We start from the raw sequence: 25,964 nt of genomic DNA, 5'->3' as shown, positions 1-25,964 counted from the left end.
TTGAGTTGATTTTTGTATATGGTGTAAGATAATGATCTAATTTCATCCTTTTGAGTGTAAATATTCCGTTTTCCCAACACAATTTGTTGATGAGACTTTCCTTTCCCCATTTTATGTTCTTTGGTATTCTTGTCAAAAATGAATTGTTCTGGGCTCTGTATGGTCTATATGTCTTTACATCAGTACCATCCTGTTTTAATTACTGTAGATTTGCAAATACTTTGTAATCAGGAAGTGTGATACTTCCAGGTGTGTTCTTTCTGAAGATTGTTTTGACTATTTAGTGCCCATTGTAGTTCCATATGAATTTTAGAATTTTTTTCTACTTCTGTGAAAAAAATGACAGTTTTTAATATTTAAATATTTGAAGACCAGAATTGATTGCTGTGGGGTGGAAAAATTAAATTTAAATTTTTTTCCCATATGGTTAACCATTAATCCCAATGATATAATTATTAAATGGTCTGACCTTTCCCACAGATCTACATTCCCCTGTCTCTGACACATCTAAAATCTTCCCATATGTTTGGGGTAATTTTTAGGCTCATTATCTTATGCCATTACCATATGTCAATTTGACTGTCCCTATGCCAAAATCACACTGTCTTAATTATTACACATTACTCCTCCTCACTCCAATGTTGCATCTGTCTCCACTACTCTAGTAAATCTGTTTTAATCAAGTCCACCAATAAGCTCCATGTTGCAAAATATAAATGGAATTTTTCACATTTTATTTTATGTGCCTTTTAGAAGACTTCAAAACAGTTGTTCATTTTCTCTCTTGGCTTACATAAAATCAAGTATCTCCACTTTTCATTTGATATCACCAGCTACTGCTCAGTGTTCTTTCTAGTCCTTTCTCATCTGCCTGACATCTACCTGTAGGAGCTTCTCAAAGCTTGACCTTATACTCTTTTCTCTTTCTTAGCCATAATGTCATTTTGAATGATCATAGCTAGGTGTTGATAATCTTTTATATACTAATGCTTTCCAAATTGATATGCCCTTATGACCCCAGAATTATATCTATTGATAAAATAAAGATTTATTGAGCCCTCACCATGTACCAATTGCTATCTAGATGCTAATTACTTAGCAATGGGCGGGGGGGAGGCAAATTGCCTTTCTGAATGAAATATTTATTCTAATAATTCTAAGAATTATTCTAATTCTTTAACAAAGAAGAGAACTATTTATATAATACCTCAGGTTATGAGAAGTTCTGTGAAGAAAGCTAAATCAGGGAAGGTACCTAAGAATTTTAGGGGTGGAGATGCTGCAGTTTTGAATAGGATAGAAATCTGGTACAATCTGACTAAATATCCAATAATCTTAAGCAGAGGTCATCAAACTATAACCTGAAGGCCAAATCTGACCCAGAAAACTGTATTTGTATAGCCACCAAGCTAAGAATGGCTTTTACATTTTTAAATGGTTGGGAAAAAAATCAAAAGAAAAATGTACTTCATTACACTTGAAAATATATAAAATGCAAAGTAATGTGTCCACAAACAAGGTTTTACTGGGACACAGAAATATTCATTTATTTACTTCTTATTGTCTATCACTCTTTTCACACCACAACAGCAAAGTTACGTAGTTGAGACAAAGACCATATGGCCCACAAAGTCTAAATGATGTACTATCTGGTTCTTTATACAAAAAGTTTGTAGATACCTGATATTGACTAATATGCTTTAGTGCTTGCAAACAAAAAGTCTCACATGCAAAGTTCTTTTTGGATTCAATGCTGGAAGAAAATATTTAACTCCTTAGACAAATGTGCTTGCTTCCTTTATTAGACAAAAACATTGTTCTTTTAATTCAGCTGCCAGGAAAACCAAAAGCTCAATATGATCAACTTCAGTAACAATGACACTCCAGGTGGCCAGACACCTCTATGGTGTTTAACCGTTTACCTACATGTGTATGTGTTTATGTTGGGTGATGCACTGTCTTATTTTATACTGATTTTAATTTAGGAAAAGCCTATAATTTTGTGTGAAAGTCAATACAAATATGAACAAACATATTTGTTTGGGATAGCTATTTTAAGAGGTTATCCATAATATCATAATGACTAAACTGTCTTTCTCTGTTATATTTGGAATTATAGGAAAAAACAAAAACGTGTCTAAATTCATGAGGCAGTATAGTGTTACTTTGTGACAAAAATAGTGTCCTAACTTATGTAATAGGTAATATTTTTATATAAATATTAAGGAAAATGCTAACATTTAAAAGGCTTTTCACGAGGTCCTTAAATAACTGCAGGAAAGTACAAGTCTCAGTCAACTGGAAAGTTTACTTCTGTGAACCAAGGCACATTTTGCCACTAACATTCTTATGTGCCATTGCCAATAGAGACAATAGAGGTATACCAAGATTACGTGATAATCTCATGTCACATGTTTTATTACTTAGAAAGTAAAGGTCATAACATCAATATTTGGGTTTTTCTCTCAATGCTTTTTGAATCTCCTATAAACTATTTTAAAAATGAAGTATGAAGAAAGAAAATTAGACTGTTGGGGATTTTTGTTTGTTTTACTTTCAAATCTTTTGTCTTATTTTTGAAACTTTAACAGTAACCCTCAAAAAGCTAAATAAATGAAATTCTCTGTGAGCATGTAGAAAGATTTCAGTTGAAGAACTTTCTTAAAACCAATTAAAGATAAATTTAGTATCAGGAATATTAGCTCTAGTATTCACCAAATTTAGATTATAGAACCAGATGTTTTTGTTGTATATCTGTCTTACACAAGTAGTAAGTTTGATGCCCTTCTGAAATTTGCATTAAAATATTAACTTTTTAAAAATATTTATTTATTTATTTGAGAGAGAGAGAGAATCTGGAGGGAAGGACAGAGTATCTCAAGCAGACTCCTCACTGAGCTTGGAGTCCAATTTGGGGCTCAATCTCAGAACCCTGAGATCATGAGCTGAAATCAACAGTCAGATGCCTAACCAACTGAACCACCTAGGCACTCCTAAAATATTAAGTTCTTAAGAAAATTTAGGTTCTTCAAGGGAATTTAAGAAAATAAAATCTGTGTATATTTTTGAAATGCTGCATACTAAATGCTTGTATAAATGAAAGCAGCTTTTCTCAACCCCAACACCAGTAAGAGTATAAGAACATTGGGGGGATCCCTGGGTGGCTCAGCGGTTTAGCGCCTGCCTTTGGCCCAGGGCGCGATCCTGCTGTCCCGGGATTGAGTCCCATGTCGGGCTCCCGGCATGGAGCCTGTTTCTCCCTCCTCCTGTGTCTCTGCCTCTCTCTATGTCTATCATAAATAAATAAATCTTTAAAAAAGGAGTATAAGAACATTTATTTCAGTATTGGGAAACCCTAATATTAATCTAATATTCATACCAAGTTAGGTAGCATAAGCTCATTAAAATTCCAAGTTTCATTGTTCCTGATTGTAATTACATCAATTCAGTTTAGTAAAATTATATACCTCTTACTGATTAATAAAAACAGAAGCAAGAATTGTCATAATCATGTTATTATCTGGCTATCATTATTGCAAAGTAACAATCAAAGATCACATAATTGTAATATGCTTATAAAAACTCAGAGACTTCAATGCATCACAGTGTACAGCATGTTTAGGAATAGTGCACTTAAAAAAAAAGGAATAATGCATTTACTTCACCATTCCCAATGCAGGTGAGAACCATCCTTCTCTATGTTAAGGAAAAAAACCAAAGTTACAAATACATACAATATGCTTTTTACCTTGAACACTAACGCTTTGTTTAAATCTTTATTAGGGAACTAGAAAATATTAATGTTCTTCTCTGTCTCCCCCACTAAACTGTAAGTTTCATAAGTCATGAATCCTCCCTATCTTTCTCAGAGCTTCATCTCCAGACTGTGGCATAGCACGTGGAACACGATAGGTGAGTGGTGTGGGGCAAAGAACATTGACTTTGGAGTCAAAACCCTGGGAATCAGAATCAGACATTTTCTCTGCATTACATGGACTAAATATGTATGCCATCACCTCTGATTCTTGGTTTGCATTCTTCCAGGTATTCCAGGCCCGGAGGCCAAGTACCTCTTGGTGTAACCATAAAACAGTATCAGTAGGTCAAAGACAGCAGAAGTAAGAATGTAAGTTCACTGTGACAGGACTGTCTCATTCACTATTGCACTGCTAGAACAATGTCTTTAATCTAGAGGCTTAATCAAAATTTGTCAAGATTGGAAAAGGAAACAGGGGCACCTGGGCTATGATCTCAAGATCGTAAGACTGAGATACAGGTGAGGCTCCATGCTCAACAGGGAATCTGCTTAAGATTCTGTCTCCCTCTGCGCCCCCCCACCACCCCACTCACTTGCTCACTCTCAAATAAATAAATAAATCTTGTACAAAAAAGAGAGAGAGATTGGGACAGGAAATAGGTCTTTAAAGCAAACATCAACATATACATCAATATTTATCTAAATACTTATGAATTCTTTTTTTTTGAAATTTTTTTATTATTATTATTTATTTATGATAGTCATACAGAGAGAGAGAGAGAGAGAGAGGCAGAGACATAGGCAGAGGGAGAAGCAGGCTCCATGCACCAGGAGCCTGACGTGGGATTCGATCCCGGGTCTCCAGGATCGCGCCCTGGGCCAAAGGCAGGCGCCAAACCGCTGCGCCACCCAGGGATCCCTAAATACTTATGAATTCTTGATGAAACTTCTTGTCAGGCTTCAGCTCTCAGCATAAACAATTCTATCTTCTTTTAGAAAAAAAAATTTCCATTTTTTCCCCTAACCATACACAATTTTACAAAGTTAATAAGCCATTGTTAAATCAAAGTCTTTTTAACAGAAAATTAAAATGATAATAAAGTGTTACCATTAGCAATAAAGAGGATCTGGGGTTTGGTTTCTGTTTGTTTTCTTACCATATGGAAGGACGGTTCTTAACTGTGTTGAGAATGTTAAATAAAGGAATTGCTTCTAATCATATTGTGCTCTGTGATTTATTGAAGTATATGAATCATTAAACATATGTAAAATTATGTGACCATTGATTTTACTCCTTTACAATACACTCTGAAGCCAAGTACTACCTGACAGATTAAATAGGGAAAGTCTCTTTGGAGGTACTGGCATTTTAAATAGTGCCCTAGACAAGAGGAATCTTACGTGAAACCTCTAGGTGTGACTTGATGGCTGGGTTTGGTTATTTCTTTGCTAATGGTGACTAGTTTCTCCTAAGAAGGCTACTTCCCATTGATTTCTCATTCACTGTCCCAAGATAAAGTTTGATACAGGGTTATAATATTATACTATTTAAATTAGTTTTCTTCCTGGGTGCTAACAGGAAACTACTAATGTTTCACACAAAACTTCCCAGATATATGTTTAAATTTTAATCTAAAAAATCGAAATATCATGAAAGAATAGATATCCTGAATCTGAGTGAGTTAAAGTGATTGATCATCTAAATGGAATGTGACAACTAGACTGGGAGACTAGCTGACTAGAACTCAAGTCTCCTTATTATTGGCCTAGCATTTTGTCCATCGTACCCCACCTCTACCACCCTCTAGTTTGTACCCAAACTGTGGAATCCATTCATCTTCGCATTGGTTTCCAGGAGTAGAACCTTCAACTCTGCACTAGAGGGATTATCTATAACTCCTCTAGTGCAGAGTTGAAGGCTCTATAATTGCTTCTCCTCAGCCTCCTGAAGGCTCTATAATTGCTTCTCCTGAGCCTACTATATATCTCATCCTGACTGACCTGTACAAGTTTTCAGATAGTCTCTGCTGTTTGGTTTAACTCTGACATTATAACAATGCAATTCCAATCAATGCTAATAGGATTCATTTTGGAAATACAGGAAAATGAGGAGTTGGAAGAGTAGAGAAACTTTATTTGGAAAGACAAGATGGTTATAAAATATTCTAACATTTTTCATCCTTGGCAGAAGTGCTGATAACAGAATGAATAAAGCTATTCTCAGGTCATGAATGTATTATTCTTTGACACTTGCCCACAAAGGCAGTAGATACAGTTCTAAACAGATATATGTTGGTTAGTTTAATCAGGATTAGGGTACTAATGAGGTCAGTACATCCCATATCAATTTATGTGTTGTCATTGGCTTTATTTATTTTTTTGTCATTGGCTTTAGAGTAAGATTTTTACCAATGTGAATGATCAGTTGAAATTATCAGCTGAAATTATTCTACAGCAAATGGAATGTGCAGGCCATGTACAGTTAATTAATGTTGTTTAATTAATAATTTATTAGTACTTAATGGACTAACTGGATCTTTGCTTTTTCTCCTTTCTATTTTTTCCATCTTCAAACCAGTAACTTTATGATGAGCACATAGGTAATTTGTGTTTTATTATAAGATATGTGAAGAGTTTCAGTTTCTAACAAGCTTTCATGTCCAAATTCTATTGCTTTCTCTATTGCTTTCTTTGACCCATACCCTTCCAACCTAAATTAGATTCACCCCCCCCCCTTTTTAAAAATCTTGCGTAGCTCCCCATGTTGTGTTTTAAGAATCATTATGATTTGGAATCATATGTTGTCTCTGTTGGTGTTTAAGTCTTTCCTCCCCCTTGAGATGCTGAACACCACAAGAGCATGGATTGTGTCTATCTTTATTTTCCACTCCATGGCAATTGCACAATATCCTACAAAACCATATTTCTGTTTGAGGTGGAGGTAAATTTTAAAGGATAGACTATTTCTCCATTTATAAATTCTACCATAATATAGGTCCTTTTTTAATGGTTGTCTTCGGTATCTCAAAGATACCCCAGGAGAAATGAGGGAAGTGAATACTTTCTCATGAAAATTCCACAAATAAAGAAATCAGAAAAAATGCTAATGTGACAAAAGAAGAGAATGCCTGAAGGTCTAGTCTCAAGACAGGTCAAGACTCATAAAAACAAAGCCTGAGAGAAAGCCACCAGATTGCATAGCCATGTGTTCCTCTCCTTGACTCTAGGACCATGCCCAGGTGGAGGGCATGAAGCAGCATTTCAGGCAATTGGCAGTGAACAACTAGCGGAATCTCTTTCTTACATAACAGTTTTTCTTTTTCTTTTAATGTATTTATTTTCTCCTCCCTCTTGCTGCCTTCTGCTGTGCCAGACAAAGATGCCTATGGTTATTTGGCACGACTAGTAAAGGAGCTAAAAGTGGCTTTTCGGTACTTTATAGACTATAAATGAATCCCAAATTAAAAAAAACAATCAGCATGAGTCAAGATACAGGCATCTTTCAGGCATTATCATAAGAACCAGAAGAGAGATGGGAAAGTGGCTAAGGAACAGAAAGCCACAGAGCTCTGGAAGAAAAATCAAATGTGGGATCCCAGGGTGGCGCAGCGGTTTGGCGCCTGCCTTTGGCCCAGGGCGCGATCCTGGAGACCCGGGATCGAATCCCACGTCGGGCTCCCGGTGCATGGAGCCTGCTTCTCCCTCTGCCTATGTCTCTGCCTCTCTCTCTCTCTCTCTCTGTATGACTATCGTAAATAAATAAAAAAATAAAAAAAGAAAAATCAAATGTAACAAGTACAGTCAAATAATAACAACAGAAATCACAGGAATGGCAACATCTTTTTTTAAGTTCAGTTTATAAAATCCAACCATCTGCATAATTCTACCTTTGTCTAGTAAACTGCAAAAGTTGTAGGAAACACTATGATCTCATTCAAAAATAGGTTTTTCAATAGACTTTTCTGCAGATTTACTCTAGTGAGAGTTTGAAAACAAATCAATCGAGGCAGCTCAGAACAAAATAACAGGTTGGATCCATACACCTACTCATAACACTGTCTGCAGCATGTGGAATCATTCATGATTTAATTTTCCCCCTAAGTCTAAAATATATTTGTGTTTAGTGTGTATGTATATAGAAATATTTTATTCATCCAAATTATTCTACAATTGAGGTTCTGTTTTCATCTATATTTGAAGATGACAGTATGCACCAAATACTAAAATTAAAGATCAAGATTAAAAATGGTGCCAGGTATGGCCAAGTTCTCATAATTTATAACTGGTAAAAGAAGAAGTAAATTATAAACGCCATAGACTAAATTATTTGTTAGCACTTATTATTGTTCTCTTATGAAGATACTACAAGAGTATTTTTCATCTTCTGGACAAGTAAATAAGATGGGTGTTTGTATCTCCAATAGATGTGAACACAGAAGAATGAAATGAAACCCAACCTTCCTGGTCTGTACAAAGCCATGTTACTGAGCAAGTCATCCATTGCCCTAAATAAACAAGTCCATCTTCTTTTTCCTAGACTATAGATATCAAATGATTTCTTAGTCCTGTCCTCAGAGACTAGTGGCAGATTGGTAAGAAAATGAAATACAAGCTGGCCCATCCTACTGCACTCAAGTAGTTTCAACATGGTATATAAAAAGACGCTTGGGTGGCCTAGTGAGTTAAGCGTCTGACTCTTGCTTTTTGCTCAGGTCATGATCTCAGAGTTGTGAGATCGAGCTCTGTGTCCAGTTCTGCACTGGGCATGGAGCCTGCTTAAGATTCTCTACCCTCTTTTCTCTCTCCCTTCTCCCTCTCTAAGAAAAAAGAAAAGAAAAGAAAAAGAAAAGAATACACTTAATATTCCTGGAGAGAAGTTTGGGTCCCTCAGGGTTTATTTCAGCCATACTATGTCTCCCTATCTTACTAGAGCAAAATAATATGGCCTACTATCCGGCCACAGAAAGTTTACTAATAATTATATCAGCTAACAGTAATATAAATCTTGCATGGAGCACTCTTAACCATGCCAAAAGCCATGACAAACTATATATACACTTGAATGTTCTGAAAAACTATCAGAGAAAATTCTCCTTTACTTGTCATGTTTCTCTCAAACCCTTGAATATCATTTTAATTTCCAACACATGGAAAGAAGTTTCAGATAAAATCTACATTTTCAGAGAAAGCCTGTAGGTCAGTTAGAACAGAGAGATGTCCATAATGACTCTGAATGCTTCACACTATTTCAGTGGGTAACAAATAAGCCACACATGTGGCCATGACAATTGTTAAGTTCCCTTACCACATTTCTAGACAGGTAGAAAGTTCAGAGTTCTCAGGAATTTGGGGCATGATGCTTCTACAAACAGGCTGAGGAGTAGTCCCTTACAAGGACAGACTAAGCAGTCTCTTTTGCTCAACAAACAGGTTACTTAACAACCACAGAGAATATATGTCGTTTGTCTCTGGGCATGGTCTAGCTTAGCCCCATCAGGTATTCTGTGACTCTAAGAATCTTTTTAAAGTCTCATTTGTAAAACTACAATACATAGATGTACTAATAAAAAAAAATTGTTGGAGGAGGGGCACCCAGGTGGCTCAGTGGTTGAGCATATGCCTTTGGCTCAGGTGATGATCTTGGGGTCCTGGGATCAAGACCCTCATCAGGCTCCCTGCAGATAACCTGTTTTGCCTTCTGCCTGTGTCTCTGCCTCTCTTTGTATGTCTCTAATGAATAAAAAAAAATTTTAATAAAAATAAAAATTGTTGGGAAAATAATTACTGACTTACCATAGAATCTTATTCTATAACTTTTATATAGGATATCTTGAATATATGTGTCTGAATTTGAAATAAGATATGATACATAATGGTACTTCATTCAGAGACAATCATCATGTAATATATTTAATATTACTAAATTAGTGGCAGTATGTGCAAGTTGATTTTGTACTACATTCTGCCTGTATCCTTCACTAGCAAGGAGTTACTTTTCTCATGAAGCAGCTAGATCACTGAAGCTTAAAGTACTTTAAGTCACCTGTCATACCTCTCCCCAAGTCTTCAATTAGCCAAGCTAAATATTCATATTTCCTTTTATTATCTACCATATAACAAGATTCCCAGAACTTCACGCCATCATGGTTATTTTCCGGTAAGTGTGCTGTCATTTGATAGTATTTCTTTAAAAATATCCAGCTAGTTTTATAACGCAATATTTTACGTATGATCTGATTAACATAGACTGGAACGATGATTACTTCTCTGCATCCAAAGACAAGAGTGCTACTAGTCCATATTAAGACCACTTCCACTCTGGGAAACGAACTAGGGGTGGTGAAAGGGAAGGAGGGCGGGGGGTGACTGGGTGGCGGACACTGATGTGGGCACTTGATGGGATGAGCACTGGGTGTTATTCTGTATGTTGACAAATTGAACACCAATAAAAAATAAATTTATTATTTAAAAAAATAAAAAAATAAAACAAAAATATTTTAAAAAGACTAATTCCATTTCATTTTACAATGTTCACATGTATGTATTTACATGATCTATTTAACACAGCACACTTCATTTGTACAGTTTTCCCGGGAAGGCTGTTACCTTCACTCTTGGGTTCAGTTGTACATTGCCATAGGAACCTCTTGAAATATTTAAATAATGAACAAAGAAAATGATGCCAGGTATGAAGATGTCATCCCCGTTTGTCACATTTAGGAATACAATGAAAAATATTTAGATATGCTTTTCTAAATTTAAAAAAAATAGATAAAAGTAAATTGACTAAAAGGAAGTTGCTTTAACTTGTTGGAAAAAAAATAAGTTGCCAACCATATTTAGAAGAAGTAGAGTACTTCTTTGATAGATACGGTTAAAAAATAATCTAAGATTTTAAAATATTCAAATCTCAATTTGTTTAAATTCTAAAAGTGTATTTCTGCCTGAATGTTTTGCATAATTCTGCCAGAACTTTTCACATAATGACATCTTCTTACTGATACTTTATGCTTATTACGAAACACATGAAACAAGAAATGAAGACCAAAGAGCTTTTTTCTACTGATCTTTTTCAAATTACATGTTAGGAAAAAAATGACAGTGAAAAATACAAAATGATAAGGTTTTAAGCTTCATCATCCTTTCTATTTTTTCCCCATAATCTCCTTTTTCCTTTTTAAATCCTCACTCATTCCACCCATTTCTCAGTCTTTTAAGTGCACAGAATGTTATGAGTAGCAAAGCCCAGAGGATGGATTTTGGTTATTAAATTTGAAAAGAATCTAAAGCAACTATAGCAATTAGTAGTCAATAAAATACTTTCAACTAAATAAAATTAATCTCAGCACTATTCCACATAGAATATCTTGCCTAAGAAAACCTTTCCTGATAGAAATGCTACAATCTTCGTCAGTCCTGACTTAAATGCCACAATTTGTATTAGAGAAAGCATTATTCACATAAGGCAAGGTAAGACTGAGTTAAATCACAGTGATTAATTTGCTTATGAGATAAAGCTGAATTAAAAAAAATCTATAAAACTAAACATGTGGAAATGATAGAAGGAAATGTCTGTAATTGGGGCGAAGTTTCTTCTCTAATTAGCTGCAATGCATCATTAAATTCTATTGTATTAGCAACTGAAAAAAATCTCACTGCTTTGGAACTAACAAGAGAAGAGAAGCATTAGAACAAAGACATTTAACTTCATACATTTCAATCTTTTTCAGAATATATTCATTGTTAAATCTGATAACAATCAACATTAATAAAATATCTGAAAGAGACTATCAACAAAATGGATATAAACATATAGTAAGATAAAGTATTCAGCTTACTGAGGAACAGGAAGGCAAATAGAGGTCTCCGACATCAAATACGGGATAACTGCTAAAATTCAGATGCTGTTTACTAAAGCTACATCCTCAAGTACACTCATATTGCTAAGATTGTGAATTATAGAATGTATTTGATTACTATCATCAATCTTTCATTTCCTTTTTTCCACCTTTGTATTTTAACAAGCTCAGTCAATTGTATTATTATCAAAAAAGCTTGCAGTACAGATGAAAATGTGATAGATGATAGATAGATGATAGATGAAAAATAGAAAGCTTTATTATGAAAGCCATATAAGCTCAAAGGCTGCTGTGCTGAGAATATACTATAAAGGGACAGAAAAGTTATTTGGTTCTACCCAGGTAGAACATAATGGTGACTTGGACCAGGAAATGGCGATGGAGTAGTGAAAACTGGAGGTGGAGCCAGCAGGATTTGGTGGTTTTAATGTGAAGAGGTTTGTCTAAGCACCTGAGGGGTAGAGTTTCCATTAGGAAACTGCATTAGGGAAGAATGTCCATGGAGCAGGTTTATGGGAGATAATGAAGAGTTCAGTTCTGGACAGCTTCACTGGATGTGAGGAGGCAGCTGGACTGGGGAGTCTGTAGTTCAAGACCAGGTCTAAGATGAAGGTGTATATCTGGGCAGTGTTAGCATACATTTTTAAAGTCATAAAATTGTATGATATCACTGAAGGAGAGAATATGGACAGAGAAGCAAAGAGGTAGAAGGACTGGGCTCTAGAATAGAACCAGGGATCCCTGGGTGGCGCAGCAGTTTAGCACCTGCCTTTGGCCCAGGGCGTGATCCGGGAGTCCCAGGATCAAGTCCCGCATCGGGCTCCCTGCATGGAGCCTGCTTCTCCCGCTGCCTGTGTCTCTGCCTCTCTCTGTTTGTCTCTCATGAATAAATAAATATAATCTTTTTTAAAAAAAGAAATTAAAAAAATAGAATAGAACCAGTTTATTTTGTTTTTTTAATTATTATTTTTCCCCCAGTTTAAAGTATTATCTCAACCTTTCAAGAAATACCACACCAAATTACGTACAAACCAGAATTATATGATAGCATCGGTCACTACAGCCTTTGCTAAGAGTGGGCATTATCTTTGTCCATTTGACATATTAAAAATGGTCCCTTGCTGTTTCAATTTTTATTACAAGTTAAAATGCCATTTTTGAATGTTTATTACTAATTTGTATTTTTGTATATTTATATAAATCAACTATGGACTTAGCTCATTTTTTCCTTGGGTATCCTAATTCTTATTCATTTACAAAATCACTTTACATATTAAGGTAATTAATCTTTCACTTGTGATATTTGTTGCAAATACTCTCATTTTCATTTTCATGGTTTTGGTGTGAAAAATAATATTTTCTAGCCAAACTATTTATCAGTTACTTTGTTATGTATTCCATTGCTTTAATATGTCCAAAGATAAATTTTAAAATGGGCACATATTTTCTTTTTAGTAGTTTATGGTTTCTTATTTTTTACATTTAACTCAGTCCATCTGATATTTATGTTAGGCCATGTGAGAAACTCAAATATTTTCTGAGATTTTTTAGCTCATTTTATAATTATATTAAATAATATATCAATTCCCTCTTTGTGATATGTCCTTTAACTTACATTCAGTTCTTATCTATAGTAAAACCTAGTTCTGAGATATTTATTCCTACTCTTTGCTTTGGCTACTAATTCTTGTGTCTACACTTTGATACTTTACTATCGTATTTTAAAGTTACATGTTATGTACACTTTTTTTTTGTCAAATCACTGAATGCCTAATAGGCATGTGGCTCTTCTGCTCTGGCTGGAATTTCTCTACCACCCAGAAAGTTGAATGACAATATTTGTTTTCTTTTTGTTCAGTAGAGTATATGGTGTGCTAGGAATGCATTTTTAAATTTTTTTATTTAAAATTCCAGTTAGGGGATGCCTGTGTGGCTCAGTGGTTGAGCATCTGCCTTCGGCTCAGGTTGTGATCCTGGGTCCTAGGATGGAGTCCCTCATTGGGCTCCCCACGGAGAGCCTGCTTCTCCCTCTACCTATGTCTCTGCCTCTTTCTCTGTGTGTCTCATGAATAAATAAATTTTTAAAAATCTTTAAAAATTTTTTTAACTTAAAAAATAAAATTCCAGTTAGTTAATATACAGTGTTATATTAGTTTCAGGTGTACAATATAGTGATTTAACACTTCCATACAGTACCCAGTGCTCATCACTAATGCACTCCTTAATCTCCATTACCTATTTCCCCCAACCCTCACCCTCTCCCCTCTGGTTCCATCAATTTGTTCTCTATAGTTCAGAGTCCATTTCTTTAAGAATGCATTTTTAAATTCAGCCTCTTGACTACACAATTCGTAAGAATCTCCCATAACTCCATTGCAGGCCCAGACTTTGGTGTATAACCCTATATTTACAGTTCTGTTACAGCTAGTTCTCACACATCTGGGTGGGATTTTCTTAATAGGCTGGAAGAAATCAATGCAGGCATGGACAGTTGCTGTCACATTAAACTTTAGATATGTTTTATATGTGCACAACAAACCTTTCATATTTGCCACAGTTATTTAACTCTGCCTCTCCATTTAGCCAAAAACTACTCTTTTGGGGCACCTGGGTGGCTCAGTCTGTTAAACTTTTGCCTTTGACTCAGGTCAGGATCTCAGGTTCCTGGCATCCAGCCAGCATCAGGATCCCTGCTCAATGGAGAGACTGCTTCTCCCTCTCTTTCTGCCCCTCCCCGCTGCTTGTGCTCTTTCTATATATCTCTCTCTCGTGCTCTCTATCTCAAATAAATAAATAAAATCTTTAAAAAACAAAACAAATCACTACTCTTTCTGGACTCTCCATTCAGTTAGGAGGCACATCTGTGATTTTTTTCTTATCCAAAAGCTAATCCACTTTAATATTTTGCCTTTTTTCTTTAAGAATCTTTTCATTTGAACTAACATTTTATTTTACCTATACTATTAGCCTCCCAATCGTTTTTTTCCTATGACTCCACTTTCTGTGGATATTTACTAATCAGAAGTACATTTCTGTGACCACAAATGAAGAACAAGCAAACCAAACATAAAAACAAAAACAAAGAGCAGCCCGGGTGGTTTAGCGCCGCCTTCAGCCCCGGGTGTGATCTCAGAGACCCAGGATCAAGTCCCACATTGGGCTCCCTGTGTGGAGCCTGCTTCTCCCTCTGCCTCTCTTTCTCTCTCCTCTCTGTATTTCTCATGAATAAATAAACAAAATCTTAAAAAAAAAAAAGTAAATAATAGGATCTCAGAAATTGTTTCCTGCTGCATGGCATGTGCACTTCCGGACACAGCACATGTCAGAGTGCCATACCCTAACTATATCATGAGGCAGACAGGTGAGCAGGTCCTTGAGGGGAAACTTGTGAGAATCTAGTCAGCTTCCTTCCTGAACTAACCCAGCATCTGGGAATACAGAAAGTAGCAGGGACTCAAAACCTGCCAGGTACCAGATCTGTGGCATAGGCTATGAGTCAGTTTCTTCAAACGTAAAAGGCCCTTATTACATCATCTTGCTGATGTTTTCTGCCAGCTACCGGTTGACCATACTGCATTTTCTGAAAAGAAAAGCTTCTGACTGAGATGGTGATTGATAAGGTACCTTTGCCTCTTGATCTGTTTCACTGAATGTGGACCTCAAAGGACAACATGCATTTAACATCTTAATGCTTAAAACACTGAGTCTCACTGTACCCTGTGAAAGTTTCTCTTCCTTCTCTGTATACCCTCCCCTCTAACCATATATTGTTTAGCTCAGGCATATATAAATCAAATTCCACAGAATGTAGTTTGTCCTTCCCCCATCTGTGGTCACACATTCTATTTTAATGGCCATTTAACTAGAAAATTAATACCACAGCTCATAAAATGTTGAAAGAGGGAGAAATCTCACCCTCTTTCTTGATCCCTCGGATAATTACCCCCAAGGATCTCACCTGCACTTCCTTTGAAGGCTTCCTTCCCTCAACTCTTCCAGATGCAGGCCCTAAATATCCCCTCAACCATCCTCTCTTAACAATAGCTGCTCTGGCTTAAAACTACCTAAGTGAAATTCCTCCAGCTGAACATGTACTTTGCTCATTTGCTCTTTCCCTTTGACATTGAAAGGTGCTTAATGAACACCTTAAAGAAAAACTCCAAGTCAACATCATATGATTAAAAGAACAAATCAAATTTGTGGGAAACAGCAAGGAAAGTAATGTACTATCTGATTATCATGTCAAAATTCAGTACCTAAAAATAATCATATCCACAGATGCTTACAAAGAAAAAGAGCTCAACACTGGTTTTCTCTAAAACTCGTGCACAAACCCTACATATCATCCCCCATACGTATTTGACATGAATCAGCTGGGTGTAGGAAGTGAGAATTTATTTTTTTAATTTGGTTTTGTTTATTTTAAGGAGGACTTTGAGTCCTCCTTTACCCCTAACATGAGATAGATGGGAAAAATTAGAAGAGGTTTCATGAAGAGACAAGCAAGAAATTAGAGATGTCAGATGAATGGGAAGATGGTATCCACTTTATAGATATGTGTAAGGAAAAGAGGAAAATAAAGAATCAAAAGTTGTTTTGTAAACATGTATGAGAGACAGGAAAGATTTGAGTGGAGGGCAGCATTGAAGACATACATTTTTTAGTTTATAAGCAAGGAAGTTTCTTTCTAAATTTTAAGTAGGCAAAAATGAAAGGAGAAAACAAGAATAAAATTGACCAGGAGAGATAGCAGCACTTAGTTTTAGAGGAATGCAGCAAATTACTCTGTGGTTACAAGTGTTTTAGGGAAATGGAGTAATTAGTTGTTTTCAGAAACCACAATTTCCAAATTAATGATTCATGGTTGAGTGCTTTGCACCTTCTAAGCCCTCAATAGACACTACAATTGATTGATTTGTTACTTATGAAAAACAGAGGAACACTTATGAAGCAATTATACAAGCAATATATGAGTGAGAAAGCTACAGGCAGCTGAAGATCCTAATGAAGTGAAAAATAAATAACAACAATAATAATAATAACCCATACCTTCTCTGTGTCAATGCCCTTTGACATGGACCATGTTGAGACAATATAATCCATGACTCGTTCACTAAGGCCTTTGGGGACCTGATAGAGTTTCAGAAAGTCCCGCACATTATTCAGCATCTCATGGTATCGGTTGGTGTTGGCATACATTTGCTGGAAAATTGTGGTAACATTTCCAAAAATAGTTGCATAAAGAAGAGCTGAAAGAGAAGAAATAATGAAAATAAAATAAATATCCTAAGTGAAAAATAAATATGAATATTGGCCAAATAAATGAATCATTTGACAGATATTTTTATAAACTTTTAAAGATTAATGCATATTAACCCCTGAAAGGAGTACCTGGAATTGGGTATCCACTCAGTAAATGTTACCATCAGTATGATGATGAGAGTGAAGAATTAGATAATCCAGTTAGAATTTGCCTAAGAAATTCTAGCTTTAGGCAAAAGATATTTTGCTGCCGTGTCCTCCTGAATGAAGCCTGATCAATTTAAATTTTCCAGGGATTGATGATTCATTGCTTGTCTCTTTCAGCTTTTGGAATACTTCTCTGCTAATAAATATTTTTAAGAGAACATCAGAAATATGGGGTGTAAGGACAAATTAAACAGTTCTATTTTTTAAAGAAGGAAATAGGACTGGAATAAATAGCTAAATTAAAACTTTACAAGTGCCTGAAAATTCCAGTTATTGAACTCATGTTTAATATCATGTTTAATCCCATTATTGTAATTTATTTGGTTCCATCATTTTAATTAAGAGTAAAGTCAGCTTGCAAACCATTGCTATATATCTATAAAGTCCTGTAAGTGCAGTAGGGATTTTAATGCCCGTGACTGCTACCTCCTCCCTCAACCCATAATTTATCAACTCTTTTCTTTTCAGATGTGGGAGGGCTACTAATGTTGACTTCATCTTGTAAAAGCTTTTTAAAAATAATTGAGTTCAGTCTAAACTCAACATACCTCCAATCCCACCCACCCCACTGTATCCTGTCCGTTTGGTTCCATTCCTTGATTGACAGTAAGATCTTTTGAAAAGGGGCAGTACTTTATTCCCCCTAATATTCATAAACACAATGTTTAGTAACCACATACATTCCATAAGCATTTCACAAAAGAATGGGGCATCAGCTAGTGGTCACTTCCATTCTACCTCCTCTGAGCATTTGAAAAATGACTCCTCTAAACCCAGTACGGTCTATTTCATTTCAGTTTCATCAGCCAAATCCATTTGATGAAAGTGGTATAAAATCAAGCTAGTGAAGCAATTTCCAAACCTTAATCTATTTTCAGAAAATCATTCATTTTTTTAAGAACAGTTATTCTTTGAATATAACAAATTATAATTTCACCACAGAAAGCTATGATTTTATAAGCATTTACTCAGTTGTTTTTTGCTGTTATTTAGGGATTTTGATGCCAGTTCAGAACAATTTTTAAGACTGATGATATTTTGTTAAAATTGAGTAGGAACAATATAGTGCTGACATTTCTTCATTCATTCATTCATTTACTTCCAGTGTAGTTAACTTACAGTTATATTAGTTTCAAGTGTACAGTATAATTCTATGCATTACCCAGGGCTCATCAAGATAAATGTACTTCTCCATCCCCTTCATCCATCCTCTCCACCCACAACCTCTCTGGGAACCATTGGTTTATTCCCTATAGTTAAATGTCTGTTTTTTGGTTTGTCTCTTTTTTTTTTCTTTGTTCATTTGTTTTGTTTCTTAAATTCCACATATAAGTGAAATCATATGGTATTTGTCTTTCTCAAACTTATTTAACTTAGCATTATACACTCTAGGTCCATCCATGTCATTGCCAGTGGCAAGATGGATCTTTAAATCTTTGAATATATATATTTAAAAACAAAAACAAAAAATAGGTAATCATAGATTTAATATCTCTATTCCATCATTGTTGATATTAGGAAAGACAAATACAGAAATACAAACAAAATAATGACAGATGAATCGTATAAAAAAATGGAAGTTTTCATTTTCAGGAAAGAAAGATAAAGAAAATTTATGTTTTTAAAATAACAAACATTTCAGAAGTTAATGAAATAAGGTTACAATCATTTTTTTACTACTGTTCAGCTATTATAAGTTGTCAATAAATATCACAGAACTACCTATTATTTTGACATGTTTAGGTTGTTTGGCTCCCTAAAATGCTTGCAATATGCTGTATTTGCCAAAGTGTCTTACTACTGCCTTTTAGTTTAACAAATTACCACACATTTCATCTTTTCGGGTACATTAAATATGCACACATTCTGTTCATATAAAAAGTTTAAGTACTAAAACATGAATAAAACTGCCAAAGTATTAAAAGTGTGCAGCATTAATAAATGAAGAATATAATCAACATCCCATTAAGTTTGGCATATTACAAAGATATCCACTTCTGCTTCCCATTTTCATGGGAGTATGGCAGCTTACTCTGGATAAGACTAATAAACAAGGTCAGGATTTAAAGTAAGATATTCAATTACATGTATTTATATTAAATTTTTTTTTACTTTGATCTAAGTTTCAAAAATTGTGCAGAAAATTCATATGTATAACCCACATGCAATTTCTCACAGTGATGACATCTTACACAACTAAAGTCATTTATCAAAACCAGGAAATTGAAAATGGCACAATACACTTAATAAGACCATAGATCTTATTCGTATTTCACCATTGTTTTAGATGCATTCTTCATATGTGATTCTATAAAATTTTATCACATGTGTAGATCTGTGTAATATATCTATATTTTTGAAAAGAGAAACTTCTTCTTCTTTAATATTTTCAATGCTTAGGACTATCATACATTTCAAAAACTATAGTAAGAGAAAGTACAATATTCCATAGCAAGCAAAACACTGCTTCCTACCAGACTCTGTTCCCAAGATAAATGTGTACATCTCTGTGTGGTATGTGTATTTGCCAAAATGTCAAAAAAAAATTTTTTAGTGGCCTTCACACCCAGCGTGGAGCCCAGTCTCATGGCCCTGAAATCAAGACCTGAGTTGAGATCAAATGTCAGATGCTTAAACTGACTGAGCCACCCAGGTGCCCCCCAAAATGTCTATTTTTAATAGCCTTTATATTTGACAACAACATGGCAATCATCAACTAATCTTATCATTTTAATTTAATAGTATTCTTCTTATCCCTTGGAGAATCACTGGTCTTCTTCTCATTCTGCCTAATACCTTCTAAGTCTATCTGTGTCACCACAAACAGCAAGAGCTTATCCTTTTTATGGCTGGGTAATATTTCATTATATATAGTGCCTACAGTACTCTTCTCTAAGATCTTCACCTGGTCTATTTTCTCTCCTCATTCAAGTATTTGCTTAAAATCCAACTCACCACAGAGGCTTCCATGACTACCTTTTCCAAACACATCACCTTTCTCTCTCTCTCTCTCTCTCTCTCTCTCTCTCTCTCTCTCTCTCTTTGTATATTTTTTTATTGGAGTTCGATTTGCCAACATATAATAACACCCAGTGCTCATCCTGTCAAGTGCCCACCCTCAGTGCCCATCACCCAGTCACCCCAACCCCCTGCCCACCTCCCTGTCCACCACCCCTTGTTCATTTCCCAGAGTTAGGAGTCTCTCATGTTCGGTCACCCTCTCTGATATTTCCCACTCATTTTCTCTCTTTTCCCCTTTATTCTCTTTCACTATTTTGATATTCCCCAAATGAATGAGACCATATAATGTTTGTCCTTCTCCGATTGACTTGCTTCACTCAGCATAATACCCTCCAGTTCCATCCACCTTGAAGCAAACGGTGAGTATTTGTCGTTTCTAATAGCTGAATAATGTTCCATTGTATACATAGACCACATCTTCTTTATTCATCTTTCGATGGACACCGAGGCTCCTTCCACAGTTTGGCTATTGTTGATATTGCTGCTATAAACATTGGGGTGCAGGTGTCCCGGCGTTTCATTGCATCTGTATCTTTGGGGTAAATCCCCAACAGTGCAATTGCTGGGTAGTAGGGCAGGTCTATTTTTAACTCTTTGAGGAACCTCCACACAGTTTTCCAGAGGGGCTGCACCTGTTCACATTCCCAACAACAGTGCAAGAGGGTTCCCCTTTCTCCACATCCTCTCCAACATTTGTGGTTTCCTGTCTTGTTAATTTTCCCCATTCTCACTAGTGTGAGGTGGTATCTCATTGTGGTTTTGATTTGTATTTCCCTGATGGCAAGTGATGCGGAGCATTTTCTCATGTGCATGTTGGCCATGTCTATGTCTTCCTCTGTAAGATTTCTCTTCATGTCTTTTGCCCATTTCATGATTGGATTGTTTGTTTCTTTGCTGTTGAGTTTAATAAGTTCTTTATAGATCTTGGATACTAGCCCTTTATCTGATATGTCATTTGCAAATATCTTCTCCCATTCTGTTAAACATCACCTTTCTCCTAGATCACTCTCTATTACCTTACTACACCTAAATTCTTAATCTTTTTTATCACTACTTTATTTACTTATTTATTTATTTACTCACTTATATGCTTATCAATCTTCCCCACTAGAAATGCGAATTCTCTGAGTGCAGGCATAGGCCTTGTTCTTTTTGCTTACCACTGTATTTCAAGCCTTGTCTTTTGTGTTCCCTACTGTCTTTCTAGAACACAGACCAGGTTCTGGAACATAGTAAGTGTTATATATATTTATATTTTTTCCAGTACACACCAAAAACCTAAGGAACATTTTTTTCAGAAACATCCTTTTTGCTAATCAAAGTCTCACTACTGGTGATACAAAAACACAGATGGAATATACATTATTAATGAGAGTAGGAGAATAAAATATTTAGAAGCTAAGGTGACACATGTCCTGGCTATATTAAGATAATAAATAAATTGGGAAGACCCATTATCATTCATCAAACATAATGCCCATGCTTGGCTTGGCCAGTTTTGTAAAGGTCTCTTATACAATTTTACCCTTTGAATGCAATGCTATATAGTCAATTCACCTACTTTATTAATCATAATTAGGCTAATTTATTAAAATTTGATAAGCCTCTTTTTATATGCATTCCCTTAGCCTTTTAGGCTTAAGACAAATTTAGACAAGCTACTTTTGCAAGCTCCTCATATTTAAAGTCTTAGTAATTCTGGCATACAGATTAGTAAATACCTTATCTAAAGAGTCTTATATTTTCTTCCACAAAGAAATTATTTTGAAGATAACTGTGGTAGATTAAAGATGGCCACAAATCTCTGACAACTTTTCCACTGACAGGCAGTATCTACACCCCTTCCCCTTGAATTCAGGCCTACTCTATGACTAACCAATAGAATACAGTTACTGTGCTCATATGCCAGTGTCTGGGCCTAAGACTTAAAAAACTAGAAACTTGCAATTCCTTGGTGTTTGAACACTAGCTCTTGGAATGTACCTTCCATGTCCTGAGGGAGTCCAAGCACTCTTCTAAAGAGGGCTACACAAAGAGGAATCAAGGTACCTAGCCAATAGCCATAGCTGAGCTCCCTTCTAAGCACAGGCCTTAAACTGGGCAGTTTAAAATACTGATGTAAGAAGACATCTCTGGCAACACTTAAGGCTATATAGGTGATTCAGTAATCACTTTTTATTTCTATTTCCATTTAATAATCATAGTTAAGATATGAAGGAGGAGTGTCTGGGTGGCAAGTCAGTTAAGTTCGACTCTTGATTTTGGCTTAGATCATAATGTCAGGGTTGTGAGATCAAGCCCTGTTTTGGGCTCCAGGCTGACTGCTTTGAGATTGTCTCTCGCCCTCAGCCTCTGCCTCTGCCTCTGCCCCTTTCCCTGCTCCCACACTCTCACGCATGTATGTTCTCTCTCTCTCTCAAAATAAATAAGTAAAATATTTTTTAATTATAAAAGACATGAAGGAAAATGCTCCATCAACCCATAACTATGTGTGCAGCACACATCTTGACAACATCAGCTAACCAGCCATGTCTGTGGCTGAGCCAACTAAGAAGTGGATTTCCAGACCCACTCAAGCTACCCCAGTTAATACCACATGGATCAGAAATAAGTTATGCCCTCCTATCCATGCATAAATTAGATTCAAGAGTAAAATAAATGGCTATTCTTATTTTAAGCTGCTATGTTTGATTAGTTATACAACTAAAATAATTTAAACCTTAATAAAATAGAATGATTCTCAACAGGATAGAAAACTTGGGGGGTGAGGGGAGTGATCTCCTTACAATGCACATCAGAACTCAATAGTATATTTTAGGAGATAGTTTTAAAACCTTTCATATACTTTATATTTTCAAATTCTAAAACATCTATTATTTTTATAATATAAGCATTAAAGTCATGAATGTTTAATGTTTTCAAAAGGAGGCACAGATTAAAAGATTGAATAATGCCATTACTAATCATTTATTTCATTATTCATTCACATTGTTGACTTCAGTAGATATATACTGAACATTTATTTTATACCAGCCACTACACTAGCCACTAAGGATATGATGATAAAAAGATGCAGTTTCTGCTCCCAAGTAATAGCACTACTTTCTATAGAAAAAATACAGTCTTTAATTCTACCAAATCACATTCTTTGAAAGAAGGCTAATGATCTTTTCCTTTTCATAGGTTACAAAAATTCACAAATAAACATAGAGCCAGTCTAAGTATATAAACTAATATAGTTTATTTCTTATGGTTAAGTAATTTGCAGAATCAAACAAAAATCTATGCTTAGTGAATTAATTGTAACTCAGCTTCCACTCTTAGGAGTTCCTCACTGAAACAGATAAGATGATGATATCTGGGTCTCTGAAGGAGTTACATTCTCCAGTCACTTCATTTTGTTTGTTCCTTAGGTCAAGCTGCATCCATTCATCTCATTAATGATTTGTACTTTTTAGACTTTTTGTGCCTGTTCATGATGACATCCAACATTTACTTTTCCTAATTACCTTCTTATAAATCTTGGCAAGTAAATATTGGCCTTAGAATAAGCAATTAAAAATGTTGCTATGAAAATGCATTTCTGGTAACCTTTAAACCATGTAGGTGCTTTAACCATCATTTCCATTTCTATTTACATTCACTAAAGTCCACCTTTAATAATGATATTCAAGATGTAGAAGGAAGATGTCCCATCAATCTGTGATTGTATGGATAGCTCCCAGCCTGTTAAAATATATGATATGATTCCTGTTGGTCTTAGAACAAAGTGAAGAAGCTGATGTTCAGAAACCTGTGGTTTTGAAGTCTTCTTCTCCTTCCAATTCTCTTATAATGGCTCCTGGTTTCCCTGGATGCTCTTTTGCAATGACCCACATATGTAGGCACCCTCTAGGCATCTACTTATGAGCAGAAATTTTCTTTTCCAGTCTTCACTTAATCTATGCCCCATTCTATCTAGTACCTGAAATGCACCAATTATCCAGTTAGAAATGAATCTTATTACTTTATGTTAAATATTGAAAACCATTTAATGTACTATCTTTCTAAGAAGTGTTGGAATTTTGAAGGAGTAATTCCAGTTAATACGAGTTGATTAAATCATTGTTTGAATTAAATGCCAACTAGTGAGATGCACTGGGACACAGAGGGACAATTTTTGGAGCTAAGCAAATTATAGCATAATATTAGACAGAATGCACTAGTTTATGGATGATCCCATGAGTGCCATAACAACTGACTACATCAAAATAGTCTCAATAATTACATGAAGTGATTATTGATATTATTTCCTATATACCCTGAGTCACTTAATTTTATGAAATTAATACATAACAGAAACTTATGTTAATCAATTACTAATGTAACAACAAAGATGGAAGAAAAGAGGAGAATGGAAAGATATAAGAGGATTGTTCATTCAAAGAACTCTAAGAAATTAAAGTTCAAGTAAAAACAAAGAATCAAAATAGCTTCACTTCATCTTTCTATGATAGCTATTCTATTTTTTATGCTAAGCAAATCCATTTTATTTTTCTTTCTAATCCAGCACAATTCATTTACACTTCTAGTGAAATTAGTATATTTACCTTGATTATATAGCTATAGAAATTTTTGTAGCTTTGATAAAGATTAGCTGGAAAATATAAAAAAGGACTCTGAAATAAGAGGAGTGATAATAATAGATTGATAATAATAGATGCTCATAAAATACTGACCTCATCATTTCAGATTTGCTTATTATGAATCAAACAATAGTTCCTAAAAAATATCAAAATATATCAGGCAACCAAAGACAACCAAAAATTAGTATTATCTTTAGAGGCTCCCGCCCCCCACTAGTGCCCATTTCATCCCTCTCTTTTGTATACCTACTACCACCCTGAGCCCCCTTCTTACAGGGGCCTACTTCATTGCTTAGGACATCACATCCTCCTGGTTGGTACACTGCCCAGCTGATACGAAGGTGAGATCTCTCTCTCTCTCACTCACTCTCTCTCTCTCTTTCTCTCTCTCTCTCTCTCTCTCTCTCTCTCTCTCACACACACACACACACACACACATACACACACTTTAGAGGGAGCTGTCTTAGGTACTAAGCACCATCTCAAGCAAGGGCCCTGCTCAATCTGCCATCCTTGGAATGCTGGTCACTCTTCTTTTGTTTCTCAGAAATTCTAAAGCCATCTTAGAAAGAAACAGAGGAAGGATAAATGTGAGATTTGGAAATAAAAAGGCACACAGATAGAGATTGCTAGTGATACAGTCACTCAGACGTGCCTGAAGGGAAAAGAGATACTTTTATTTTGATGTTATGTTTCAAAAATCATAGTTACAAAGAAACACTAAAACTTCAGGTGAGTACAAATGACTAAGGAAAATAACATATATTCATTTCAGGTGATGCCAAGCTGGGCAAAGAACAGCACAAACACAAAAAAGCAGAACATCAATTTGGAAAAGATAGCATGACGGACCTTTCTGTTTTTGCAATTAAAGAGATTTTTTTAATGTTTCTATGTCAAAAAATTGCTAATGTTTTGGTTTCTAGGAACAACTGAAATTACAGATTATATTTTACAAGTTACTTAACTAATAATATGTGCTTTTAGTTCTTCTATTTTGTTTCCAAATTTTTTCCCCTCTGTTAAGTTAGGAGAAGGCATATTTTCTCTTCTATCATCTCTATTCTCCCTCTCTCTTTATCTCTCTCTCACACACACAAGTTCAATTATGATCTGATCTGATGAATAGATGATATGATATAAGCTGTATTTTTCAGGATATTTATAAATTCTTATATTGTATCTTTCTTTAAAAAACCTTAAAACACAAAATAAGGAAACTATAATGGTAAG

General features: G+C 35.3%; 1 protein-coding gene across 1 annotated transcript in view; it reads right to left on the bottom strand.

Annotated features, from left to right (window-relative positions):
- Positions 1–25,964, bottom strand: part of KCNH5 (potassium voltage-gated channel subfamily H member 5) — a 274,356-nt gene that overhangs the window by 85,538 nt on the left and 162,854 nt on the right. The window contains exon 8 of the mRNA XM_055304344.1: positions 16,666–16,865. Coding sequence (XP_055160319.1) covers positions 16,666–16,865 — 200 coding nt within the window. The remainder of the gene's footprint in view (positions 1–16,665; positions 16,866–25,964) is intronic.

This window comes from Nyctereutes procyonoides, unplaced genomic scaffold, assembly GCF_905146905.1.
Source record: "Nyctereutes procyonoides isolate TBG_1078 unplaced genomic scaffold, NYPRO_anot_genome, whole genome shotgun sequence".
In the NCBI taxonomy this organism is placed as follows: domain Eukaryota; kingdom Metazoa; phylum Chordata; class Mammalia; order Carnivora; family Canidae; genus Nyctereutes; species Nyctereutes procyonoides.
This window is presented reverse-complemented; position numbering and strand designations above follow the sequence as displayed.